This window comes from Oncorhynchus mykiss, chromosome 5 (genome assembly GCF_013265735.2).
Source record: "Oncorhynchus mykiss isolate Arlee chromosome 5, USDA_OmykA_1.1, whole genome shotgun sequence".
Classification (NCBI taxonomy): Eukaryota; Metazoa; Chordata; class Actinopteri; order Salmoniformes; family Salmonidae; genus Oncorhynchus; species Oncorhynchus mykiss.
The window spans coordinates 68,046,992-68,069,896 of NC_048569.1; the positions used below are offsets into that span (position 1 = coordinate 68,046,992).

The 22,905-nt window shown below is 45.0% G+C and overlaps 2 protein-coding genes across 6 annotated transcripts in view; one reads left to right on the forward strand and one right to left on the reverse strand.

Moving 5' to 3' along the window:
- Nucleotides 1-5,906, forward strand: part of LOC110524419 (formin-binding protein 1-like) — a 42,707-nt gene extending 36,801 nt beyond the window's left edge. For 3 of the 4 annotated variants that reach the window (XM_021604021.2, XM_021604022.2, XM_036978178.1), the window contains 2 exons: nucleotides 1,608-1,771; nucleotides 1,978-5,906. In XM_021604021.2, coding sequence (XP_021459696.1) covers nucleotides 1,608-1,771; nucleotides 1,978-2,156 — 343 coding nt within the window. In that variant the 3' untranslated portion in view covers nucleotides 2,157-5,906. The remainder of the gene's footprint in view (nucleotides 1-1,607; nucleotides 1,772-1,977) is intronic. The other variant, XM_021604023.2, reaches the window with a different exon arrangement.
- A 10-nt stretch (nucleotides 5,907-5,916) lies between these two features.
- LOC110524417 (BCAR3 adaptor protein, NSP family member) overlaps nucleotides 5,917-22,905 on the reverse strand; it is a 61,329-nt gene continuing 44,340 nt past the window's right edge. For both annotated transcript variants that reach the window (XM_021604019.2, XM_021604020.2), the window contains 9 exons: nucleotides 18,922-19,050; nucleotides 11,557-12,002; nucleotides 10,890-10,990; nucleotides 9,768-10,573; nucleotides 9,056-9,171; nucleotides 8,777-8,948; nucleotides 8,523-8,634; nucleotides 8,228-8,434; nucleotides 5,917-8,031 (listed from right to left, as the gene is read on the reverse strand). In XM_021604019.2, the coding sequence (XP_021459694.2) occupies nucleotides 7,856-8,031; nucleotides 8,228-8,434; nucleotides 8,523-8,634; nucleotides 8,777-8,948; nucleotides 9,056-9,171; nucleotides 9,768-10,573; nucleotides 10,890-10,990; nucleotides 11,557-12,002; nucleotides 18,922-19,050 (2,265 nt within the window). In that variant the 3' untranslated portion in view covers nucleotides 5,917-7,855. The remainder of the gene's footprint in view (nucleotides 8,032-8,227; nucleotides 8,435-8,522; nucleotides 8,635-8,776; nucleotides 8,949-9,055; nucleotides 9,172-9,767; nucleotides 10,574-10,889; nucleotides 10,991-11,556; nucleotides 12,003-18,921; nucleotides 19,051-22,905) is intronic.

The window sequence follows — 22,905 nt, forward strand, 5'->3', positions numbered from 1 at the left end:
TAGAGGTACCTGTTAAATCCACTTATATCAGTGTAGAAGAAGGGGAGGAGACATGTTAAAGAAGGATTTTTCAACCTTGAGACAATCAAGACATGGATTGTGTATGTGTGCCATAAAAAGGGTAAATGGACAAGATTAATTGAAGTGCCTTTGAACAGGGTGTGGCAGTAGGTGCAAGGCACACTGGGGTCGTGTCTGGACTATCATTAAATGTGAAGACTTATCTATGTCAAATCAGTTCTCTAGCTTTAATTATTACGTGATTAAACTAATCATGTAAACATTAACTAGGAAGTCGGGGCACCACCAAAAATGTTGATTACAACGTTATAATTTTCCGAATATAACTCTTCAGGGTTATGTCGTTGTTGTTTTCTCTTTTGAAATCCTCAATCGTCCTGTAGAGTTCATCAGTCTCTGGTTAACAATGTCACAATGTCTTTTGTAGTTGGTTGGATTGGATACTTCAGAGTACCATTTGGAAATGTTCTCATAGGATAGATGCTTCGGAGGTTGTCGGTATTTCTAGCTGCAGACTAGTAATTTGTGTCGTCTAGAATTTGCTCTTATTCTGTAGTGATCGATAGTCTCGAGTTTAACCATTTCCAGCCATGTAGCCAAAACTACAGCTGTATGGTCTCTGTGGCCTATAGAATTGTAGCCATTCCAACGTGGGGACTCTGTCTCGGCGTTCTCTTACTTAATGTATGTTTCGTAGGAATGGGTTTTATACACTTCAGAGAAAAGGGCGATCCATGACGCCGACATAATGTCTATGCTCACGTGGGCCTGCTTACTGACCTGGTTAACTTTTTTATATGCAAACCCATATTTTCTAATTTAGAAGGTTAACATCACATTACATATTTTCACAAATAGTTTTATGTTTAATCACATACGTTTCACAATATTTAGATATAAACCTGACAGCTGGGAAATTTACACTTTTAAGAGATACAGTTATTTGTGTTTCCTGTCCTTCATGAGATCACCAAATGAAACACACTCAGCATGACTATCCCTTTAGTGTCCACGGACAATTCCCACATTCTCAAAAATATCAATATTGTTTAGTTCTCCCATTTTGGGGATTAGGAGTTTTCAATGAAGAGAAGCTCTTTCTACCAGGTATTTATGACCTGTCTTAAAGTCATAAAACTTGTGGTGGGGAGAGTGAGAGAGAAGGTAGGAGCCACGGTATACACCCTCAAAAGGCCACGTCGTGACACCGGTTATAGCGTGTCAAGAAATGCAATGCTACTGGGTTTTTCACACTCAACCGTTTCCTGTCTGTATCAAGAATGGTCCACCACCCAAAGGACATCCGGCCCTGTGGAACCCTTTAAACACTTTGTAATCCTGATGAATTTAGGCTGTTCTGAGGGCAAAGGGGGTGCAACTCAATATTAGGAAAGTGTTTCTAATGTTTGGTACTCAGTTAAAATCTTCCTGTAATTTATTGGGTAAACCACCAACGTTTTGGCATCATAGTGCCTTCTTCAAGGTTATCATGAGTTCACCCATCTAAACCTGAGTGGCTGAGATGGAACTGACTCTCTCATCCTTCCCTTCTCTTCATCCTCTCTTCTCCTCCTCTCTTCATCCAGCCCTGAGGGCAGTTACACCGACGTCCCCAACCAGGAGCACCGCAGCCCCCCTCACCAGCCAGACCCCCGACAGGCCCACCAGCCAGACGAGTTTGATGATGAGTTTGACGATGACGACCCGCTCCCAGTCATTGGCCACTGCAAAGCACTCTACTCCTTTAACGGTACAGCACAGCAGAGCCAGTGATGCTCTCTGCATTTCACGGGCTCACTGTGTGTAGTGACAGTAATAGTGGTGGGCGTTCTGACTAGTGGAGCAGTATTTAGTATTTGCGTGAATATGAAATGTGACGCGCTATTCCTGTACAGTGTGATTCTTTCCCTGTGTGCAAACAGTATGCCTCTGTTGTGTTGTGCTGTTGACCCCCAGGTCAGAACGAGGGAACGCTGTTGATGAAGGAGAACGAGGTGCTGTACATCATCGAGGAGGACAAGGGTGACGGCTGGACGCGAGCCAGGAAGCAGAGCGGAGAGGAGGGCTATGTGCCCACGTCCTACGTGGAGATCGCCATGGAGAAGAACAGCAAAGGTGCAGTCACCTACATCTGATCTGACCACCTGCATGGACTCCTATATCATATCCCCTCTTCCTCCTCTGGGGATTGCTGGTCAGAACAGCAGCCCCTCTTCTTTGTTCACTGTGTGAGCTCACGACAAACAAACACAACAGACATCCTGGTAGTGTAGTGACCTCCCTGTACAGGAGCTCTGTACCAATGAATTAAGCCATGTGTGTCTGTATGAGGACGTATCCATAGCCCCGCTGTGGCAAGGGGACTCCTCCCCCACTTAAGGCAGATTATTGTATTTAATATTTCAGAAGTGATTTGTGTTATGTTTGTTTTTAGTTCATGTGTCTTTTGTTTTTAGAAGGAGATGTTGTAATGCTCTACTGGTTTTTAGTTGTCAGTGGTGACAGATTTGGAAAATAGAAAAAGAAACTTACCTGTTTTACTTTTGTATGGTCTTATATGTGTTATCTGTTGTGAGTCTCATATGTGAAGTGATCTGCTCCACCTATTTAAGACAGGAATGGAGTTAAACAGTCCTGGTAAGGACTGGCTTGTTTTGTGCCTATATGACTCATGCCTCCCACTACCGTACTACTCTTTAAGATAATCGTACACTCTGTCTCTCTTTGTGTGTGTGTCACAACAATGGCACCCTCTGGTGGTCAGGACTATATTACACAGTTGTACTGTCTCTGTCCTAGTGGTGTGGGTGGTGGCAGGTGTCGATGCTCTGTAGCCGGGTCGGTACAGTAACTCCTCTCCTCTCTCTCTCTCCTATTGGACTGCAGATTCCTGAGGGGAGCAGTGTGGCGAGGTCTTTGGTGGAGGGTACATGCTGAGTCTGTTCTGGGTGGGCAGAACAGGGGAGGGGAAAGGCTTGGCAGGTTGCATGTTTGCATGCACACGTCCATGGCCATTAACATGATTCCATAGCAGCAGAGACTCTTGGGATAGTAGCTATGCCTCTGTAGGAGGGGAGCAGTCTTCCTAGACTGTGTCTGCCTAGACACAGCACAGAGTAACCATCCGACTGCAGCATAACAGCAGAATCCGGGACCGGGGAGGGGTCTTAGAGCTAGCAGCTTACAACATCATCATTTATAATGAGAGAACTACACTACTACTACACTACTACTACACTACTACTCACCTCTGTATTTCTGTTCCTCAGATAACGTCCAGCACTAACAGCCAGTCTTGTTGTTGCATTGTCATTCTATTGTTGGGAATGCCTGCCTGACTGTGCCACTCTCCTGTGGTCGCCTTACCTTAACGCGCTTCAGCATGTCTGTAACATGAACTGTCATTCCTTCATACAGGACTGGCCATGATGACTGGCTTGGATGTAACTCTGTGGTCGCTCCCGCCGCCCATTCATTCACTTCTAATCTTCCTGTATGTCTTCTTCATTCTTCCACGTTTAGTTTTTTGTGTGCCTTGTTTTTGTTCTAACTGTGTTGATGGAATTGTTCTCATCGTGCTAGTGCGTGTGTGTGTTGAATGTCATCTCTGTCATGGTGTTGTTCAGTAACTCGTGGCACCGCATTCAGTCACTCAGGTCAGTGTAGGATTACACTAGTCACAGACAGCCGGCTTGCCCATCACACTACCCCCTCCTCACTCCGCCCTGCACCAGCACCAGACAAGCGGAAGGCTGGTGGGGTAGTGCAGTGACATCAGCACACCAGCAGAGGGCCTTCCTCCCTCGCCAGTCAGTCACCACTCAAGCTCAGGCCAGGAAACCTGGAGGCTGAGCTAAAACAAACTACAAAGGCCATCCAACAACAACACTCCATGCATTATTTTCCTTAATAATATCTGAGAGAGAGGATGGACCCACTGAGTGCTCTTCCATTACTCTCTGCTGCACGCAAGGACTCCAACCGACTCGGTCTACGCTGGCTTGCTGTGGTGCTGCTCTTGGGCCTGACCGCCACGTCTCTCCTCCTCTGTCTCCGTGGAGCATCCTGGGGCCTCGGTGTGCTGCCATCTCCACACGAATGAGTGTTGCATTACCTTAACGTTCCTCTTTCAAGCGCATATTATATTTCTGATTGTGATGATACATATATTAACATATGTATACATATACCTGTATGTATATATGTAGTTAATTGTATTACTGAATTGTATTAACATCTCTTTTATTTCATACTGAATGTGTTTTTATGGTGACTTTTTATAGGGTTTTAATCAGTCGTACCGTTAGCTCATAGTAACCATGCATTGTTTGTCAGAACATCCTTATGAAGGGATATGATGCACTTTTGCCCTATAGCATTTTTAATGAAATATCAATGAATGAATGAAATGGACTCTGTATGCTACCTTTTGTACAAATGTAAAGTGAGACAGCTGTGACCACTGTTATTATAGGAGGTGTAGAGTTCAGAACTACCACAAAATATAGGAATTTACTGCTTTTGATACTCCTAGTCCTAACCATTTTTAATTCAATTAATTTGGAAGTGAATTTAACTTGCATGATTCCCTTTTTAATTAGTATGAACATAATTGACATGGTGAGAGATCACCATGATCACCCATGTTGCTTAAAACAAAAGATGTAGCTTTTATCAGACTGACACAGGGTTTTACCCTGGCAGGATGTAATATTCCCCTTTTTGCAGTTCATTTGGTGGTCCCACTTTGAAATGCTAATACGATCAGTGATTTAGTTCCTAATAATTACTTAAAAGCTGTGAAAGTTATACCATATGTTCATCTTACTTGAACTGCATCTCTCTCAACTTCCTAGAGACAACCCTAGGTCTTAGACATCCAATGGAGGAACAGATCTTCTTCCTTGATGAATGTGCACTAACTATCACAGATAATGCTGTTTTTAAAATGGAACAGTGCAGGTTATATACACCCTGCGATTCTGTTTAGTTTATCATGTCATTCCGTCGCCTGGATGAGCTCATTTGAATGTTCACTCCTTTTTTGTTGAACTGGTGTATGTTATCAGAAATCAGAACTGGGGGAAAGACATTCCTTTCAGTAGCTTACCGAGGAGCATGAAGGTACATGCTTGACTCAACATATCTGGAGTTCACAGCAAATATTTAAGCGCTGTATATTGGCTACCTGCCTCTATTGTAGGCCTATTCATGTATTGACCCTTGACCCTACTCTACAATATCAACCGATATAGTAATACTGGTTAAATCCCTGATGGACATGTAATTGTTGATCAAAATCAGAAGAGCAAGTCAAGGTTTAAGTTGTTAATGTGTAAGTAGTTGTTTTTTTAATATGAAGTGCGTTAACCCATTCATGTCTGCAGTGTGTGTCTGGCTATCCTCCATCAGTAATAACAAGGATTTTGACACGCTTGTCTCTAATTGCCTAAAACGGTGCTGGACCGGATTGTTGGCACCACAGTGCAAGTGGCCTTCAGTGATGACCCTTTTTGATGCTGGATATGTAGGTTTCTCACTAGCATCCTTAACCAAATGTTATGCCATGAAGGGATTTTCATTTTGGACTGAAACTGAGCTAAATCATATCCATTATGCTGTAGTTCTGATCATTATGCAAAACTTAACAATAAGTTTTAAGACTCAGTAATATTCACGCTTCTGGTGGCAAATTCATCTAATGACAGAAAAGTAGATATGAGAATGTCGCTGTTGTCTTATTTTAACATATATTGTAATAACCAATTGCAGTACTTCTATTTCTTCATGTTGTGCACATCTTTTTACTTTTAATGTTGTGAGACACTTTGTGTGGGAAAAAAATCTGTTCTCTCAAATTGTTCTAATAAACAAACACATGAACAAACATTGGCATCTTTTTGAAGACTTCATTAACACCTCTGTATACCCGTCGCAAAACCCTCTGGTTGATGCTTCTTTATAAAACCCTCTTAGGCTTCACTCCCCCCGATCCGAGACATCTACTGCAGCCCTCATCCTCCACATACAACACCCATTCTTGTCAGTAAAAGGTCCCAAAAAGCACACACATCCCTGGGTCACTCGTCTTTTCAGTTCGCTGCGACTGAAAACTTTCGTCTACCTTCTTGCCCTTTTGTGCGTTTGTCTGCCCAATAATGTTTGTACCATGTTTTTGTGCTGCTGGCATGTTGTGTTGTCATGTGTTGCTGCCATGCTATGTTGTTGTCTTTAGGTCTCTCTTTATGTAGTGTTGTGTTGTCTCATCGTGATGTGTGTCCCAGTCCCCGTCCCCTCATGAGGCCTTTTGGGAAGCCGTCATTTTAAATAAGAATTTGTTCTTAACTGACTTTCCTACTTTAAATCAACTTTTTTTAAATCACAATACGTATGTTGAAACGAATGTGTTCTGAAGTTGCTACTCAGACACCTGCATGTCATTTCTTTGTCTATTTCTTACCACGAGTTCATATCAAGATATTACAATGAATAAGCAGCTATTTACAGGTCAATAATATTTAAGAGGGAAATATATTACACTGTTTAGCATTCACATGCTCACATTAAATATGTACACCTTTTACCATTCAGGATTATCCAGATGAACTCGTATACCGCGACATCTGAGGAACATTGAACATGAAGCAGACAGTTGAAGAACTAGTTAATGTACATGCAGTATATATTCCATAGTATTTTAGACCATATACGGTAACTGCCTCTTGTATAGCGACCAAACGTCGTCCTTTACTTCTGTTTCATCATTTCATGTCCTCTGTCATTTGTTGAACCCTTATAACAAGGGTGTTACATCTCAGTCCCTACTTTAGGGATACATTCATACACCCATTTCTTTCAGAAAGTCTTCTTGGGTCCTCCTCTTGGTCTCCGTGCGGTCAGTGTGTTCTCCTCTCTGCCACATCCACTAGGATGACTACCGCTGCACATACACTGAGCGTAGAAAACATTAGGAACACCTGCCTAACATTGCGCTGCACCCCCTTTCGCCCTCAGAACAGCCTCAATTCATCAGGACTCTACAAGGTGTCGAGAGTGTTCCACAAGGATGCCGGCCCATGTCGACTCCAATGTTTTCCACAGTTGTGTCAAGTTGGCTGGATGTCCTTTGGGTGGTGGACCATTCTTGATGCACACGGGAAACTGAAGAATTGTGAAAAACCCAGCAGAGTTTCAGTTCTTGACACGCACAAACCGGTGCGCATGGCACCTAATACCATTACCCTGTTCAAAGGCACTTATTTTTGGTCTTGCCCATTAACCCTCTGAATAGCACACCTACACAATCCATGTCTTGAGGCTTAAAAATCCTTGAACCTGTCTCCTCCCCTTCATCTACACTGGTTGAAGTGACATCAATAAGGGATCATAGCTTTCACCTGGATTCACATGGTTCGTCTGTCATGGAAAGAGCAGGTGTCCTTAATGTTTTGTACACTCCATGTATATGGTGCAGATCTGTTTTTGCTATCATGCCAACTCCCTTCCACTCATTGTCATTCCATTGGCTTGACAATGACAGCAATGGAGTAGGCAGGAGCACAAACAGATCTTGGACCAGGCTACCCCCCTCCTGCATTACTGAGGGAAATATTTCCCCTTCATAAGAACACACTCAATATCCTGCCACTGCCAGAGAAGAGTTCCAACTGGATCTCAGACACTCTCCCTCCTTTGGGCAGGTTGGGAAATCACAGTAGTCTCGCTATGCAACCCTCTTCCTCGGGCACAGTTTGTCCTCTCTCTTAACCAGCCTGAAGGTCCTTTTACAACCCACCAGTGTTCACTAATACAGTCTGTTTACTACAGGCTCGGTTTAGAGTTCTGTGTGTTTGACCGCTGGCTCCAGCTTTCTGGACAAAGCAGTTAGGATGAGCGTGAACTTGTCGTATCTCTCCGTCTGGTTGACGGCCGCCCCTCTGCTGCCCCACAGCAGACGCAGCTGAAAGTCTGTTTTAAAGATCTCCAGCAGGTCCTCGTCAGCCTGGAAGTCTGCACACAGAAAGAGGAATAAATTATCGTTAGCCTTGTAGCACATCATACCAGCTTAGTCATGCATCTGTTATAGTGTCTTAAGCAATCTCGGGCACTATGGGAAAAGCTGTGACATTTTGGACAAGAGCATTTGTTTAACAAATAATGTTAACAGCTGTGAGCACTATCTAGCAGAAGGTGTGGAGTGTATTACCTTTCAGGATGTGTTCAGTGTTGGCGGTGTATGAGTCAGCATTGTGTGCCACGCTGCGGGCCTCCTCTAGGTGACGCAGCATGATCTCACAGCCCTGGTCGTTGCTCTCCCACAGTTCCATGCCCTCGAACGCCACCGCCGGGCGCTCCATCAAGATGAGCAGGGGCATTAGTAGGGGCACCGTGGTGCCAGTCAGGGGCATGTCCACTACACACACACACAGGGACACGGTCAGAGACTACAACTGCACTTAAGCTCAGTAAGAGCACCAAGGAGGCTCTATTGAAGTGCTTACCTGTTCCTTCATACAGCCCCTTGTAAAAGGGCTTGAGAGACTTCTCGTATATGATGGCAGTCTGAGTGTATTTCCTCCTCAGCATGGTCCAGGTGTGGTCTAATCGTGTGATCTGTGGTCAAGGGCATACATACGGTATGTTAGGAAACAAACAGCACAATCACAATATCCCTAGGGACATCTGCCTTTAAATACTCATCTCAGAACATGTGGTGGGGTTGGGGGACCATGTCTGGCTGTATTGAGTGGGGTACCTGAGGCATGTCCAGTGCTTTCATGATGGAGGAGAAGGCGTACAGGTCCCCCATGGAGTCCTTCAGTTCTAGAGCCACCATGATAATGCGGTTCAGCGTGGCGGTTCGCTCCTCCAGACTTCCTGTGCAGCCCAGGATGTCCACGGCAACCCCGATGGCCATGGTGTGGTGCCTGAGTTACACAACGGAGAGTTCAGTCATGAGTGCCTTGTGTCTACATGTGGGTTCCTATCACCTGAGGCGTGTGTCAGGTGGGTTTGGGTGTGTATGTGTGTTTACCTTTCCATCAGGTCTCGACGCAGCTGCCTGCCGTGGGGTAAGGTCACCAGCTCCAGACCAGAGGACACACCCATTTGACCTTTCACCTCCTCAGAGACACCAAGTACCCTAGCAACCTGTCAGGTACATGAACATTGTTTAGTTAAGCTATAGGAGGATGGAAGTGTTTTAGAATGGTCACGTTTGGGGAAATCCTGTCATTGATTATGAGTTCCTTCTGACTGAATTAAACCAGAGACATCTTTATTGAATTCCACAGCCACATAAAGATGTTTCCCTCAAGACTAGACACCCAGTCATGGGTTTGGCTACAGAGCATTTTTGGTGCATCTAACTAAATAACATTTACTGGTTTCATTTGGCCCTTTGTGTAGTGTACCACTCCCAGACAGACATAAGGCACCTGACTGTCTGTGAAATGCAAAATACCAACGAGAGGAAATGAATGAAATGCCAGTCGTCTCTGATGCCCTCTGTGTGCCTGACTGTCCAGCCTCTAAATTAGATGCTTCTGAAGAATAAGACATGTATCACGCAAACACAAACTGTCCTGCAAATCTCCCATTCATATTAATTAATGATGTACACTGACATTTCTTTTATGATCTCAAGTTGGGATTCAGCCCTTAGTGCTGAGACATACAGTAGGCCTAGTGCGGTGGAGAATGTCCTGTGGGTAATCTGGGAATGGTGTAGTGGGACAGTGCAGTACCTGGCAGTCTGCCATGAGGATGTGCTTGGCAATGATGTGGTGGTCTTTCTGAACGAGCAGTTCCTTGGCTCTCTTCAGCACACTCATCTCCAGGGGTTTGTTCTCTGCAGGCAGTAGCCTGGATTCAAACTCCCCCGGCCGGAACGTAGACGCGGTCTCCAACACCGGCCGCCGGAAGCTCCTCTCTTTCTCCTCCCCTGTCTTCTCTATCTCATCCATCTCTCCTTTCCTCTCTTGTTCCACCTCCTCCTCTTCGCTGCCATTCTCCAGGGCTTCGATGGCATGGTGGTAGGAGCTGCGGTCCAGTTTGGAGCCATGGCTGCTCCTCTCATTCTCCTCTGTCCTCAGCCTCTCTACGTAGCTGTTTATATTATTGTTGTTGTTAGGCTGGGGGCCCAAGCCTGGAGCCTGGAGCCTGTCCCAATCCGCTGGGCTGCAGGGGCTCAGCTCAAAGTAGTTCACCTCCGGGCTGCGGGGCTGGGGAGACTGGAGAGCCTGGGTCAGATGCTGCTTCTTGGGCTTCAGTGGGGGAACAGGGGGACCTGGGGCTGGGCTGGCCAGAGGGGCCAGGGGCTGCAGGTGTGGGGAGTGGGGTATCCTCATGGCGGGCACCTTGCTGGGCTTGGGGGGCGGCTTGGGGCAGAGCTGGCTTTCTGAGCCCCGGATGGCCTCTCCGGCCTGGGTCTCAAAGGCCATCCTCCTTGGCACAGTGGGACTGAGGGCCGGCTCACTGCCCGTCCTGAACACTGGAGACTGGGACCTAGGCTGATGCTCCATCAGCTGGGACTGGGGCTGGGGCCTGGAGCCTGGGGAGTGAGAGGGGACCATCATTACCTGAACCTGCATACTGCAGCCTAGTACATACAGCTAGAGCCATGTCTGTGTTGTGTGGCTGTGGAGCTGCTGTCTTTTATTCCAAAGACTCAGACATCAAGCACATCTATCCATTTCCATTTCAACTTTTATCTGCTCAGTAATCCTTTCAGAAATACATTTATCGCCATCCTTAGCTAATGTCACAATTCTCATTTCTGAGCTGAGGGTACAAAGCAAAGTTTTGAAGGCTTGTCGGGGCTGTAAGTCCTCTGACAACAGGATATGAGAGAGAGAGAAGGTACCTACCTAGAGGAAGAAAGCTCTCTGACTGGTGGGTTTTGAGAGGCAACCTTCTCTCCTGAACGTGGTTCAGACACGCCGGCTGGCTTCCACACTTGTCTTTGTTCCTGATAGACAGAAAGAAAGAAACAGAGAGAGAGAGGTCAATTGGACTGAGCCCTTTAGCTACCAACAGCGGCACGTCCACTGGGCACACCACTAACCCCTACTGAAACCTGATACATTGACGCAGTGTTTATGTAAAATGGTACTGTGTAATTTCAGGGGGTATTTTTTGTCCTGGTTTGCCTTGGCATTGTGCTCAGAGGTTGGTATTCTCCATCCAGGCTAAACATCACTCCTTACTTACTTTGCCTCAGGAAGGGTTTATTGTAGATGTATACTTATCTCTGTGACTCCCACATTAGTGTGACAAATTTGGAGTGCACATGTGTTGTTTGCATGGCAGGCTATACATGAACATTATACAGATCCAATTCCATTTGGAGTGACCCCTGTATGACGGAATGTACAGTGTCTATATAAGCTCCTGGGTGCAGAGGAGAATAAAATGAACTTTAATGCCGTAATAAATCAGCTGCAGGAAAGCATCTCCATTGTACCATTGTAACACACTGGCAATTCACCATGTCAAGAGCAGACAACCCTGAACCTCCTTAGATAGCCTACTAACCTAAGCAGGTTCCCCCGTCCAAGGCTTTGGTCCTGGGTGTGTCCGTTCATGATGTTGAGGCTCAGGCGTTTGGAGGTCTGGCTCTTCCTCTCGGGCAGGGTCAGACCGGTCTCCACACGGACACAGGCCACCCCATACTTCTCCTCTAGGCAGCGCAGGGGCAAGGCCCTGTTGATTGGCTGGAAGATGATGGCTCCCACCACCTCCGTCACTGGCTTCCTGTTTCCCACGTAGTAGCGCACCAGGGCAGGCACGCTGTCGAAGCCCTCCTTCTCAAACAGGTACTGCACCCGAGAGTAGGCCTCGTTCATGGCCACCACCATCTTATTGATCTTGAAGTGCTGCGGGCTGTTCTTCCACTGGCAGGTCAGGACGTAGTTCCCAGGGCTGGACAGAGAGTCCCGGATCAGGAAGTCCCCGTCTCTCTGGATCAGGTTCTCTGCCACCTGGACACCAGAGGACACGTGTTGAGCACATATAGACAGAGACACATACACACAGGCATACTGTATAGCTCATACAAATGGCTGTATTTTCAATATCACACAGTTGGAACTGTGTTTTCCGTTTGTCACACTTGTCTCACAGTTGGATTGGTGGCGATAGGTGACAGGTGTTCTAGTCCCTCTCACTGAATGTTTTCTCTAGGACTACTGTTACTGTACTGTAACATCCTGATACCTCCCAGCATGCTCTCTGAGCCCAGGCCACACCAAGCTAAAGAGGCTGCAGTGACTCAGACTGCCACGTCACACAGGAGGCCACCTGCTTGGTTTTTGAAAATGTCTGAATAATATTTTGTTAAATAATACAATTATTTGTTTAATTGGTCCACACTCCACTCCACCACATATGTCATTCCTCCAAACATTTAATTACCTTAGTATTTCTGTTTATATAATCATGAGTTGGAAGGTTATGGGTTTCTAATTAGACTTTTTAAAAGCCCTCTTCACAATGGGGCCGCAGTGACACCAGGAAGGAGCTTATTAAACCTGATTAGGATCACTTGGCAGCATGAATGCTGTTTTTCAGTATCCTTACATAAAGTCTCTGTCCTACTGAGGAGGTGCAGGCTGAGCCGTAAAACTGAGCACAGCTGTGTGTGTGTGTGTGTGTGTGTGTGTGTGTGTTTACCAGTCTTATGCCACCCTGTCATGACTGCAAGGACAAGCTCAAAAGAGTTTTTGACCCTTATTCAGGGTCCCATCTGTGATTTTACACACAAAGGCAATGCTTTGGGTTTATAAAGCCAGTCTGACGCATTGAAATTCATTTGATTTATACCTCATGAAACTGCTCATTTATATTAAGATCCATGTTAAATCCATTAGCCATGCAATGTTGTTTATATATTTCTAATAGACTGATAGTTTCTAATAGTCTGTTGTGAATTAATTTTGTTGTGAAATTTACTATCCTCGATGCACTGGCATGGAGAGAAACCTCCGCAATCACCTGAAGCCTGGAGCTGCTGATGTGTATTGTCTAATGGTAGAATGGGAGTGGACTGAGCTGGTCTTACTAGTTCTTGTTGAGAGACGCACAGTCTTGTGGGTAAACATGACAGTGTGTAACGTACCGTGTGCAGCTAGCCGGTGATGACAATTATAGAGGCGTGGTCAGTGCCAGATCAGTGAACCAGCGGAAGGCAATAAGATAAGATGTCATTAATAAATGGTGTCATGTCATCTGATTAAGACCTGTGTGTGTGCTGAGAGACAGACTGAGCATCCTCACTGAAGCTGAGGTTCATGGAAAGAGCTCTGCGGTCTGAGCTCTCAGTACTACAGTATGTACACACACAGACGCAGTGTGTGTGTGCCAGGGCCACTCTGTTCTCACTGACAAGTTCTCAGTGACAAGCTCTTAGTGAGATAATGATGAAAGCACAAGGTTGAAATTAAGTCCATTTCAATTAACCATGCAGCGGGTGTCAAGCCTCATTCAGCCACAGCACGTCAAACTGACAGCCTCACACCATGGATTCAATACAGCCAGTGCTGTAGAACGGACCTGACAAGATAAATACTTATCTCTGTTGTTGACTTGTCCTTATTTGTCTGATTCTGATCTGGCTCAACCAGTTTCAGACAAGCTGCCAGAGAATGAATCTGCTCTGTGTCAGGCACTCATTTGAGCTGAGCCCTGGGTGTGAGGATGTCCTCAGTGTTCTTCCTCCTCCCCCTGATCTGATGCTGCTGTGCTGGGATCTGTCACAGTCTGTCATAGCCTCCTCCTAAGTCCCCACCCTCAGCCATGTAGGTTTCACTCTGCAGTCAACATAAATGAAAGCTCCCTTCTGGAAACCTCTAGACACTCAGGGAGTTTTCACATATTTATGACAAGAACTGCCAGACAAAGTGTCTAAGCTCCCTGACTCTCCATTCACACAGTAGTCCACAGAGTGACCAAACAAAGCATTGTTTGGGATGTCATTATAGAGACGTTTGATTGAGCTTGGAAAAGTTTGTCTGCCCAGCTGTTCTGCCCTGCGCGGGTATGCGGAAGGTTTTGCATGGTTGTCATGTTTTCAGAGCACCAGTGCATTTCACTGTCAGTCTACACCTGTTGTTTACGAAGCATGTGACAAATGTTATTTTATTTTATTTGCTGTGATTCCTCCACAAGGTGGGTGGGTGACCATCAGGCAGTTCTGTGATTCTTCTACAGAGTGGGTGGGTGACCAACAGGCCGTGCTGTGATTCCTCCACAGAGAGGATGGGTGACCAACAGGCAGTTCTGTGATTCTTCTACAGAGTGGGTGGGTGACCAACAGGCAGTTCTGTGATTCCTCCACAGAGAGGGTGGGTGACCAACAGGCAGTGCTGTGATTGCTCTACAGAGTGGGTGGGTGACCAACAGGCAGTGCTGTGATTCCTCTACAGAGTGGGTGGGTGACCATCAGGCAGCAGGAATGACAGGGCCCTGAATGAAATAAGTGTGCAACTGGATACCCAGTCGTAGCTGTTGGCAACACGGGAACCCCTCCCCTCTCTGCATGCTTTCATTGGGCTAGTCATGTTTCACGGTAAGCCTCTCCCCTCTCTCAGCTCCATCTCTTTATTGAACTATCCTCTTTCACAAAGAGCCAGCGTGTGCCGCCGGCCGCAAAAACAATACCTTATCAAAAATCCTTTGACCCAAGCTAAAATAAGGCTCATGATAAATCATTAAACAGCATCTGAGTTGATCCTCCAGAGAGTGTGCGTGTGTGTGTGCGCATGTTTGTGTGGCTATTTACCACCACAAACCTATGCTGGCACTAAAACCGTACTCAACGAGCTGAATAGGGTCATAAGCAAACAAGAAAATGCTCATCCAGAGGCGGCGCTCCTAGCAGTGATTTTAATGCAGGGAAACTGAAATCAGTTTTACCAAATTTCTACCAGCATGTCACCTGTGCAAGAAAATTCTAGATCACCGTTACTCCACACACAGAGACGCATACAAAGCTCTCCCTCACCATCCATTTGGCAAATCTGACCATAAGTCTATCCTCCTGATTCGTGCTTACAAGAAAAACTCTAATTAGAAGTACCAGTGAGGCGCTCAATACAGAAGTGGTCCGATGAAGCGGATGCTAAACTACAGGACTGTTTCACTTTCACAGACTGGAATATGTTCCGGGATTCATTCGCTGGCATTGAAGAGTTTACCACATTAGTCACCGGCTTCATTAATAAGTGCAATGACTATGACGACGCCCCCACAATGTGACCATATGTACAGTGCCTTGCGAAAGTATTCGGCCCCCTTGAACTTTGCGACCTTTTGCCACATTTCAGGCTTCAAACATAAAGATATAAAACTGTATTTTTTTGTGAAGAATCAACAACAAGTGGGACACAATCATGAAGTGGAACGACATTTATTGGATATTTCAAACTTTTTTAACAAATCAAAAACTGAAAAATTGGGCATGCACAATTATTCAGCCCCCTTAAGTTAATACTTTGTAGTGCCACCTTTTGCTGCGATTACAGCTGTAAGTCGCTTGGGGTATGTATATCAGTTTTGCACATCGAGAGACTGAAATGTTTTCCCATTCCTCCTTGCAAAACAGCTCGAGCTCAGTGAGGTTGGATGGAGATAATTTGTGAACAGCAGTTTTCAGTTCTTTCCACAGATTCTCAATTGGATTCAGGTCTGGACTTTGACTTGGCCATTCTAACACCTGGATATGTTTATTTTTGAACCATTCCATTGTAGATTTTGCTTTATGTTTTGGATCATTGTCTTGTTGGAAGACAAATCTTCGTCCCAGTCTCAGGTCTTTTGCAGACTCCATCAGGTTTTCTTCCAGAATGGTCCTGTATTTGGCTCCATCCATCTTCCCATCAATTTTAACCATCTTCCCTGTCCCTGCTGAAGAAAAGCAGGCCCAAACCATGATGCTGCCACCACCATGTTTGACAGTGGGGATGGTGTGTTCAGGGTGATGAGCTGTGTTGCTTTTACGCCAAACATAACGTTTTGCATTGTTGCCAAAAAGTTCAATTTTGGTTTAATCTGACCAGAGCACCTTCTTCCACATGTTTGGTGTGTCTCCCAGGTGGCTTGTGGCAAACTTTAAACGACACTTTTTATGGATATCTTTAAGAAATGTCTTCTTGCCACTCTTCCATAAAGGCCAGATTTGTGCAATATACGACTGATTGTTGTCCTATGGACAGAGTCTCCCACCTCAGCTGTAGATCTCTGCAGTTCATCCAGAGTGATCATGGGCCTCTTGGCTGCATCTCTGATCAGTCTTCTCCTTGTATGAGCTGAAAGTTTAGAGGGACGGCCAGGTCTTGGTAGATTTGCAGTGGTCTGATACTCCTTCCAATTCAATATTATCGCTTACACAGTGCTCCTTGGGATGTTTAAAGCTTGGGAAATCTTTTTGTATCCAAATCCGGCTTTAAACTTCTTCACAACAGTATCTCGGACCTGCCTGGTGTGTTCCTTGTTCTTCATGATGCTCTCTGCGCTTTTAACGGACCTCTGAGACTATCACAGTGCAGGTGCATTTATACGGAGACTTGATTACACACAGGTGGATTGTATTTATCATCATTAGTCATTTAGGTCAACATTGGATCATTCAGAGATCCTCACTGAACTTCTGGAGAGAGTTTGCTGCACTGAAAGTAAAGGGGCTGAATAATTTTGCACGCCCAATTTTTCAGTTTTTGATTTGTTAAAAAAGTTTGAAATATCTAATAAATGTCGTTCCACTTCATGATTGTGTCCCACTTGTTGTTGATTCTTCACAAAAAAATACAGTTTTATATCTTTATGTTTGAAGCCTGAAATGTGGCAAAAGGTCGCAAAGTTCAAGGGGGCCGAATACTTTCGCAAGGCACTGTACATATGCCGATTACAGGAAACATTCGCACTGAGCTAAAGGCTAGAGCTACCACTTTCAAGAAGCGGCACACTTATAAGAAATCCCTCTACGACCTCCGACAAGCCATCAAACAGGCAAAGCATCAATATAGGAGTATGATCGAATCATACTACGCCAGCTCTGACACTCTGTCAGATGTGGCAGGGCTTGCAAGTGATCACGGATTACAGAGGGAAACCCAGCCGCGAGCTGCCAAGTTGACACGAGCCTACCAGACGAGCTAAATGCCTTCTATGCTCGCTTCAAGGCACTCAACACTGAACCATGCATGTTCTGTACGACTGTGTGATCACGCTCGACAAAGCCGACGTGAGTAAGACCTTTAAACAGGTTAACATTAACAAGGCCGCAGGGCCATACAGATAACCAGGATGTGTACTCAGAGCATGCGCTGACCAGCGAGCAAGTGTCTTAGCTGATATTTTCAACCTCTCCCTGACCCTTTCTGTAATACCTACAGTACATGTTTCAAGCAGACCACCGTAGTCCCTGTGCCCAAGAACACCAAGGTAACCTTTCTAAATGACTATCGTCCCATAGCACTCACATCTGTAGTCATGGAATGCTTTGAAAGGCTGGTCATAGCTAACATCAACACCATCATCCCAGACACCCTGGGCCCAATCCAGTTCGCATACCGCCCCAACAGATCCACAGATGACGCAATCTCTATTCTCTACTCCACACTGCTCTCTCCCACCTTGACAAGAGGAACATCTATGTGAGAATACTGTTCATTGATTAAAGCTCATCACTAAGCTAAGGACCCTGGGACTGAACCCCTCCTTCTGGAAGTGAATCCTGGATTTCTTGACGGGCCGCCCCCAGGTGGTGAGGGTGGGCAATACCACATCCGCCATGCTGTCCCTCAACACGGAGGCCATTCAGAGGTGTGTGCCTAGTCCCCTCCTTTACTACTTGTTCAACAACCATCATTAAGTTGCTGATGACGGTGGTGAGACAGCCTATAGGGAGAAGGTCAGAGATCTGGCAGTGTGGTGCCCGGACAACAACCTCCCCGTCAACGTCAGGAAGACAAAAAAGCTGATTGTCAACAAGACAAAGAAGCTGAGATAAAGGGCCGAGAATGCCCCCATTCACATCAACTGGACTGTAGTGGAGTGGGTCGAGAGCTTCAAGTTCCTCTGTGTCCACATCACTAAGGATCTATCATGGTCCAAACACACCAACACAGTCGTGAAGAGGGTACGACAACACCTCTTCCCCCTCAGAAGGCTGAAAAGGCTTGGCATGGGCCCTCAGATCCTCAAAAAGTTATACAGCTACACCATTGAGAGCATCTTCACTGGCTGCATCACTGCTTGGTATGGCAACTGCTCGGCATCCGACCGCAAAGAGCTAAAGAGAGCAGTGCATACGGCCCAGTAGATCACTGGGGCCGAGCTCCCTGCCATCCAGGACCTCTATACCAGACAGTGTCAAAGGAAAGCTTTAGAAATTGTCAAAGACTCCAGCCACCCAAGTCATAGATTGTTCTCTCTGCTACTGCATGGCACGCAGTACCGATGCACCAAGTCTGGAACCAAGAGGACCCTGAACAGCTTCTACCCTCAAGCCATAAGACTGCTAAGTGGTTAGTTAAATAGTTAACCAAATATCTACCCAAACTATCTGCATTGACCCTTTTTGCACTAACACTTTTGACTCATCACATACGCTGCTGTTACTGTTTATTATCTATTCTGTTGCTTAGTCACTTTATTATATTGAGGTAGATGTACTGCCTCGTACCCCTGCACATTGACCCTGTGTACATTATATATTCAAGTTACTTATTGTGTATTTATTATTACTTTTCTGTTATTTCTCTATTTTCTTTCTCTCTGCATTTTTGGGAAGGGCTTTTTGGGAAGCATTTCACTGTCAATTTACATCTGTTTGTTACGAAACATCTGACAAAGAAAATTTGATTTGATTTATTTTTGTATGTGTGTGTGTGTGTGTGTTACCTGTCTGGGAATGGCTCCATGGTACCAGGCGTGGCTGCATGGCTCCTCACTGGCCATTTTCAGCTCTTCCTCCAACTCTTTGCGTAGTTTCTCCGGCGGGCCCTCCATTACGTACTTGTCCCTGGAGAACTGCACATAGACAGGAACAACAGCTTCTTTCAGTACTGGGATCCTCACAGACATGGATGCTGCACTGAGAGGGCACACTGTGTGCACTGCACTGGCTGTCTGCTCCTGTCTGTGTGGTAAACCTTTTAAATGTAACTCTCCCTCTACTGTATCTACCTCTCACACGTTCTCTTTCTCTTTCTTTTTCTCTCTCCCTCTCTTTCTGTGTAAGCAATGTGTCATACATGGCTCTCCTCCCCTCTTTGTGTTCTGGGCTGTAATTTCCCAGAGCCACACCATGCCGAAGGCTGCAATTGGCGAGGGCTCTACCTGCCTCTGCTTTGACTGCTGTGTCATTTCCTGGTCTCGTTGCCACGCCCCTCTGCCCCGCCCCAGCGAGAGGCCTCAGGGCGGAACACAACACACCTACCTCTACCTCCCTCACCTGACTGCTGTGACACACTCACTCATATAGAGTGCAGTGTGTATACAACCAATAAACTTTCATTTTATTTGACAGAGTCCAGTATGCCAGGCTGTTGTGACACACTATGATTTACAAAACCCATCCTCCTTCACAATCATAAGACTTCACCTACACACTATTTTTTTACCTTTATTTAACTAGGCAAGTCAGTTATTTTCAATGATGGCGTAGGAACAGTGGTTTAACTGCCTTGTTCAGGGGCAGAACAACAGATTTTTACCTTGTCAGCTCAGGGATTCAATCTGGCAACCTTTCGGTTACTAGTCCAACGCTCCAACCACTAGGCTAGCTGCTTGTCCTGCATTGAGTTTTGTAAACACATTACAAAAGGGATTGGTCTGTTGTTGTGCAACCTCTCAGTCTGCCCACAATATACCAGTATCTATGTCGATAAATGATCAGAGTGATACTGAAATGTCCCTCCTGTGGCGCCACTCGTGGGATTAAACCAAGCTTCAGTTTTCTACTTCATTAACTAGAGGTCCAGTAGACCCAGCCAGAACAACACACTCCATAATGTTTTATTATTGTGTTGCTCTTTAAACAAACCCCCTGGAGATGGCAGGCAAGATTAGACTCTGGAGGAAATTACTGTAGCCATTGTGTTATTTTAGATGTTGGCACCAAACCTGCAACTTTCCAAAACACAATCTGAGGATTACTAGGGGCTGCCAAGACCTGGTTCATAAAGAGATGGGGAGGTAGAGGAGGTTGTGGGAGGAGGGAGTTGATTGGCTATTCAGCATTGACCCTAAGGGTGAGCAATGACCAGTAGGATTATTGTGTTACATCAACTCAATACCTTTCTCCAGTGACCAATATTATACTTGGTTTTCTAATAAATGGTTGTTTGTGTACAACCTCTGCATTAACCTTACTTGCCTAGTGACATCTTTGTCCCTGCACACTACAACAATGATCTTTCTGGGAATATTGACAATACAGATGAACATTGATCAACAACAATGATGTAATATGACAATGGCCTTTGGGACAGAAACTCTTCACAGCTGTGTTTTTCCCTTTAAGGGACTGGGACAGGACAGGAACATACAGTATCATATACCCATTTGTCCCCTTCTAAAATAGCTTGAGGCCTCATTGACATTGGCTAACTGTTAGGAATGTTCAGAATGCACAGTGTTTTGCCTATCTGACCACTTCCAGAAGCAGTGACGCGGTATTGTGCCGAGCTTAACAGGCTATTTGTTTCCACTGTTTAACCCACGGCTAAATATGTTAGACTGCGTTCACCTTCGACCCCAGAGAGAACATCCGGAAGGACTGTACATTTTAGTTTTCTGTTGTGGCCGACAGAATTATATGCCAAATAAAACTGAAGTAAGGCTCCAGGAAATGGTGTTTTATTTTTGCGGGTGGAGGAGGTAAGCATTGGAAACTCAAGCTTGAGGTATTATGGAGCTATTTATTTTAGCAGTGTCGTTCCATGTCAATTCAGCAAGCCATGACACCCACCATCTCAGATTGCTATGAAATCATTTCTGTAGTTTGAAACAGATAAGATTAGCATTCCTGCAACATTATTCTGTTGAAGTATAATTTGATCTCTGAGAAATGTTGCTAATTCATTGCACCCAAATTTGCCATTTATAGGATTCATATAATATTCAATACATTTAGTACCTAACATCTGATTTGGACCAAACGTGTTTCTAACAATGAGTAAGAGATGAAGAATAAAAAAAAGAAAAGAAAAGCCACCCACAGACCCCACACGCTAATTCCACCCTAACAAGAGTAAACAGTACCAGTTCCCTATGTATGACAAGTAGTATGGAGCTGCGGCTCAGAGTATTATTTCTTCATCCTATGTAACGTATTCTCAGTGAATTTGGTGATGTTTTCTTTTCCCTATTCAGAGGAATTATTCAGTGAAGTTGTTAGGTTTATGTCTCATCCTATTAACAGGAATGTTAATCTTATCTGTTTCTAACAACATCAACAATTCTAGAACAATCTGAGATGGTGGGTGTTGAAATCCTCTTTCTTGTGCTTTTTGAGGTGGAACGACCTAGCAGAGAGCTAATTAAGTGGACTGAATCACTGTCAGCTATGGGCTGTTGCTACTGTTTTATATCTGTGTATATATATATTTAGTCTGTCTGTTCCGTTGGAGAGACAGTGGACCTGCTGCTCATCAGATTAAAATAGGTTTTATATTTCAAAGACTAGGGTTAAACTTCCTCTAATGAGGCTATGGGTGTCTGTGCCTGAGACTGTCCACGAGAGAAGACGAGAGAGCCTCATATTGAAGCATAAGCCTATCCATATGCATATCCTGCATGCTAAACTTAGATTGGTGGGAAATGTATGCAAGGACAAGTCTTGTAAATGTCATGACAGTAGTAGTGAATGTTCTTCTTACACTGCATCCTTCGCTGGCAGGCCGTCTCTTTCACTCTGCTTTACTGTGGAAGTGCACACATGCTTGCACAGACACACACAAACATACCCTGGGCGAGGGGGGCTGTCAACAGCCTGTCAGCCATGTGTGATTCCTGCACGGCCCAACGCTCCCCAAGAAACGGCCCACTAGCCCTGGGGAAGCTGAGGATCGAGAGAGCTGGCATCTCACAAACACATTCAAGCTGAGCCAGAGTCAGATATTCTATATCCTCGAAAGCTATAAGCCTAGAAGTCAAAACTAATGATAGAATTATCCATAGTGGTTGAAACAAGCTTAGCCTCATCACAGCAGTAAAGCAGTGTGAAGAGTTTTACACGATCTCCAGGGGGATGTTACATAACTAGAGTCTAAATGTAATTAGCACAATAAAAACATCCCCATCAAAATATGTATGTTTAAGCAAGAGATATATTTTTTTAAATGGACTGTGTCTCAATCTACTGCATCCACCGCTTTCCGCCTCTGCGTTGGAAGGAGGCAGAGCTACAGCGATGTTTGTCAGACCAGGAGACACCCCTAAAATCTGTCTTCTCACAAAAACTTCTGTAGTGTACGAACCATTTGGGCAACAAACTAATATCTTTCCACAGAGGGATCATGAGACTCTCACGAACATGATGACGTTCTCCGTTTTGCAAGCATCACGGGACTTGTATGAAGTCGGTAATGCCGATCTGACAACTTCTGACTCTAGTGTCCGAACAGTTTGGGCTACACACTACAATAATATGACCGCATCATCGAAAGGTGGTACGGGGCAAACTTTTTTTACCAGCTAAATTTTATGTAAGTAGTTTATCGCCCAAATAAAAAGGGATAAATATGGGTAAAAAAATATATTTACAGTACCAGTCAAAAGTTTGGACACACCTACTCATTCAAGGGTTTTCTTTATTTTTACTATTTTCTACATTGTAGAATAATATAGAAGACACTAAAACTATGAAATTACACATATGGA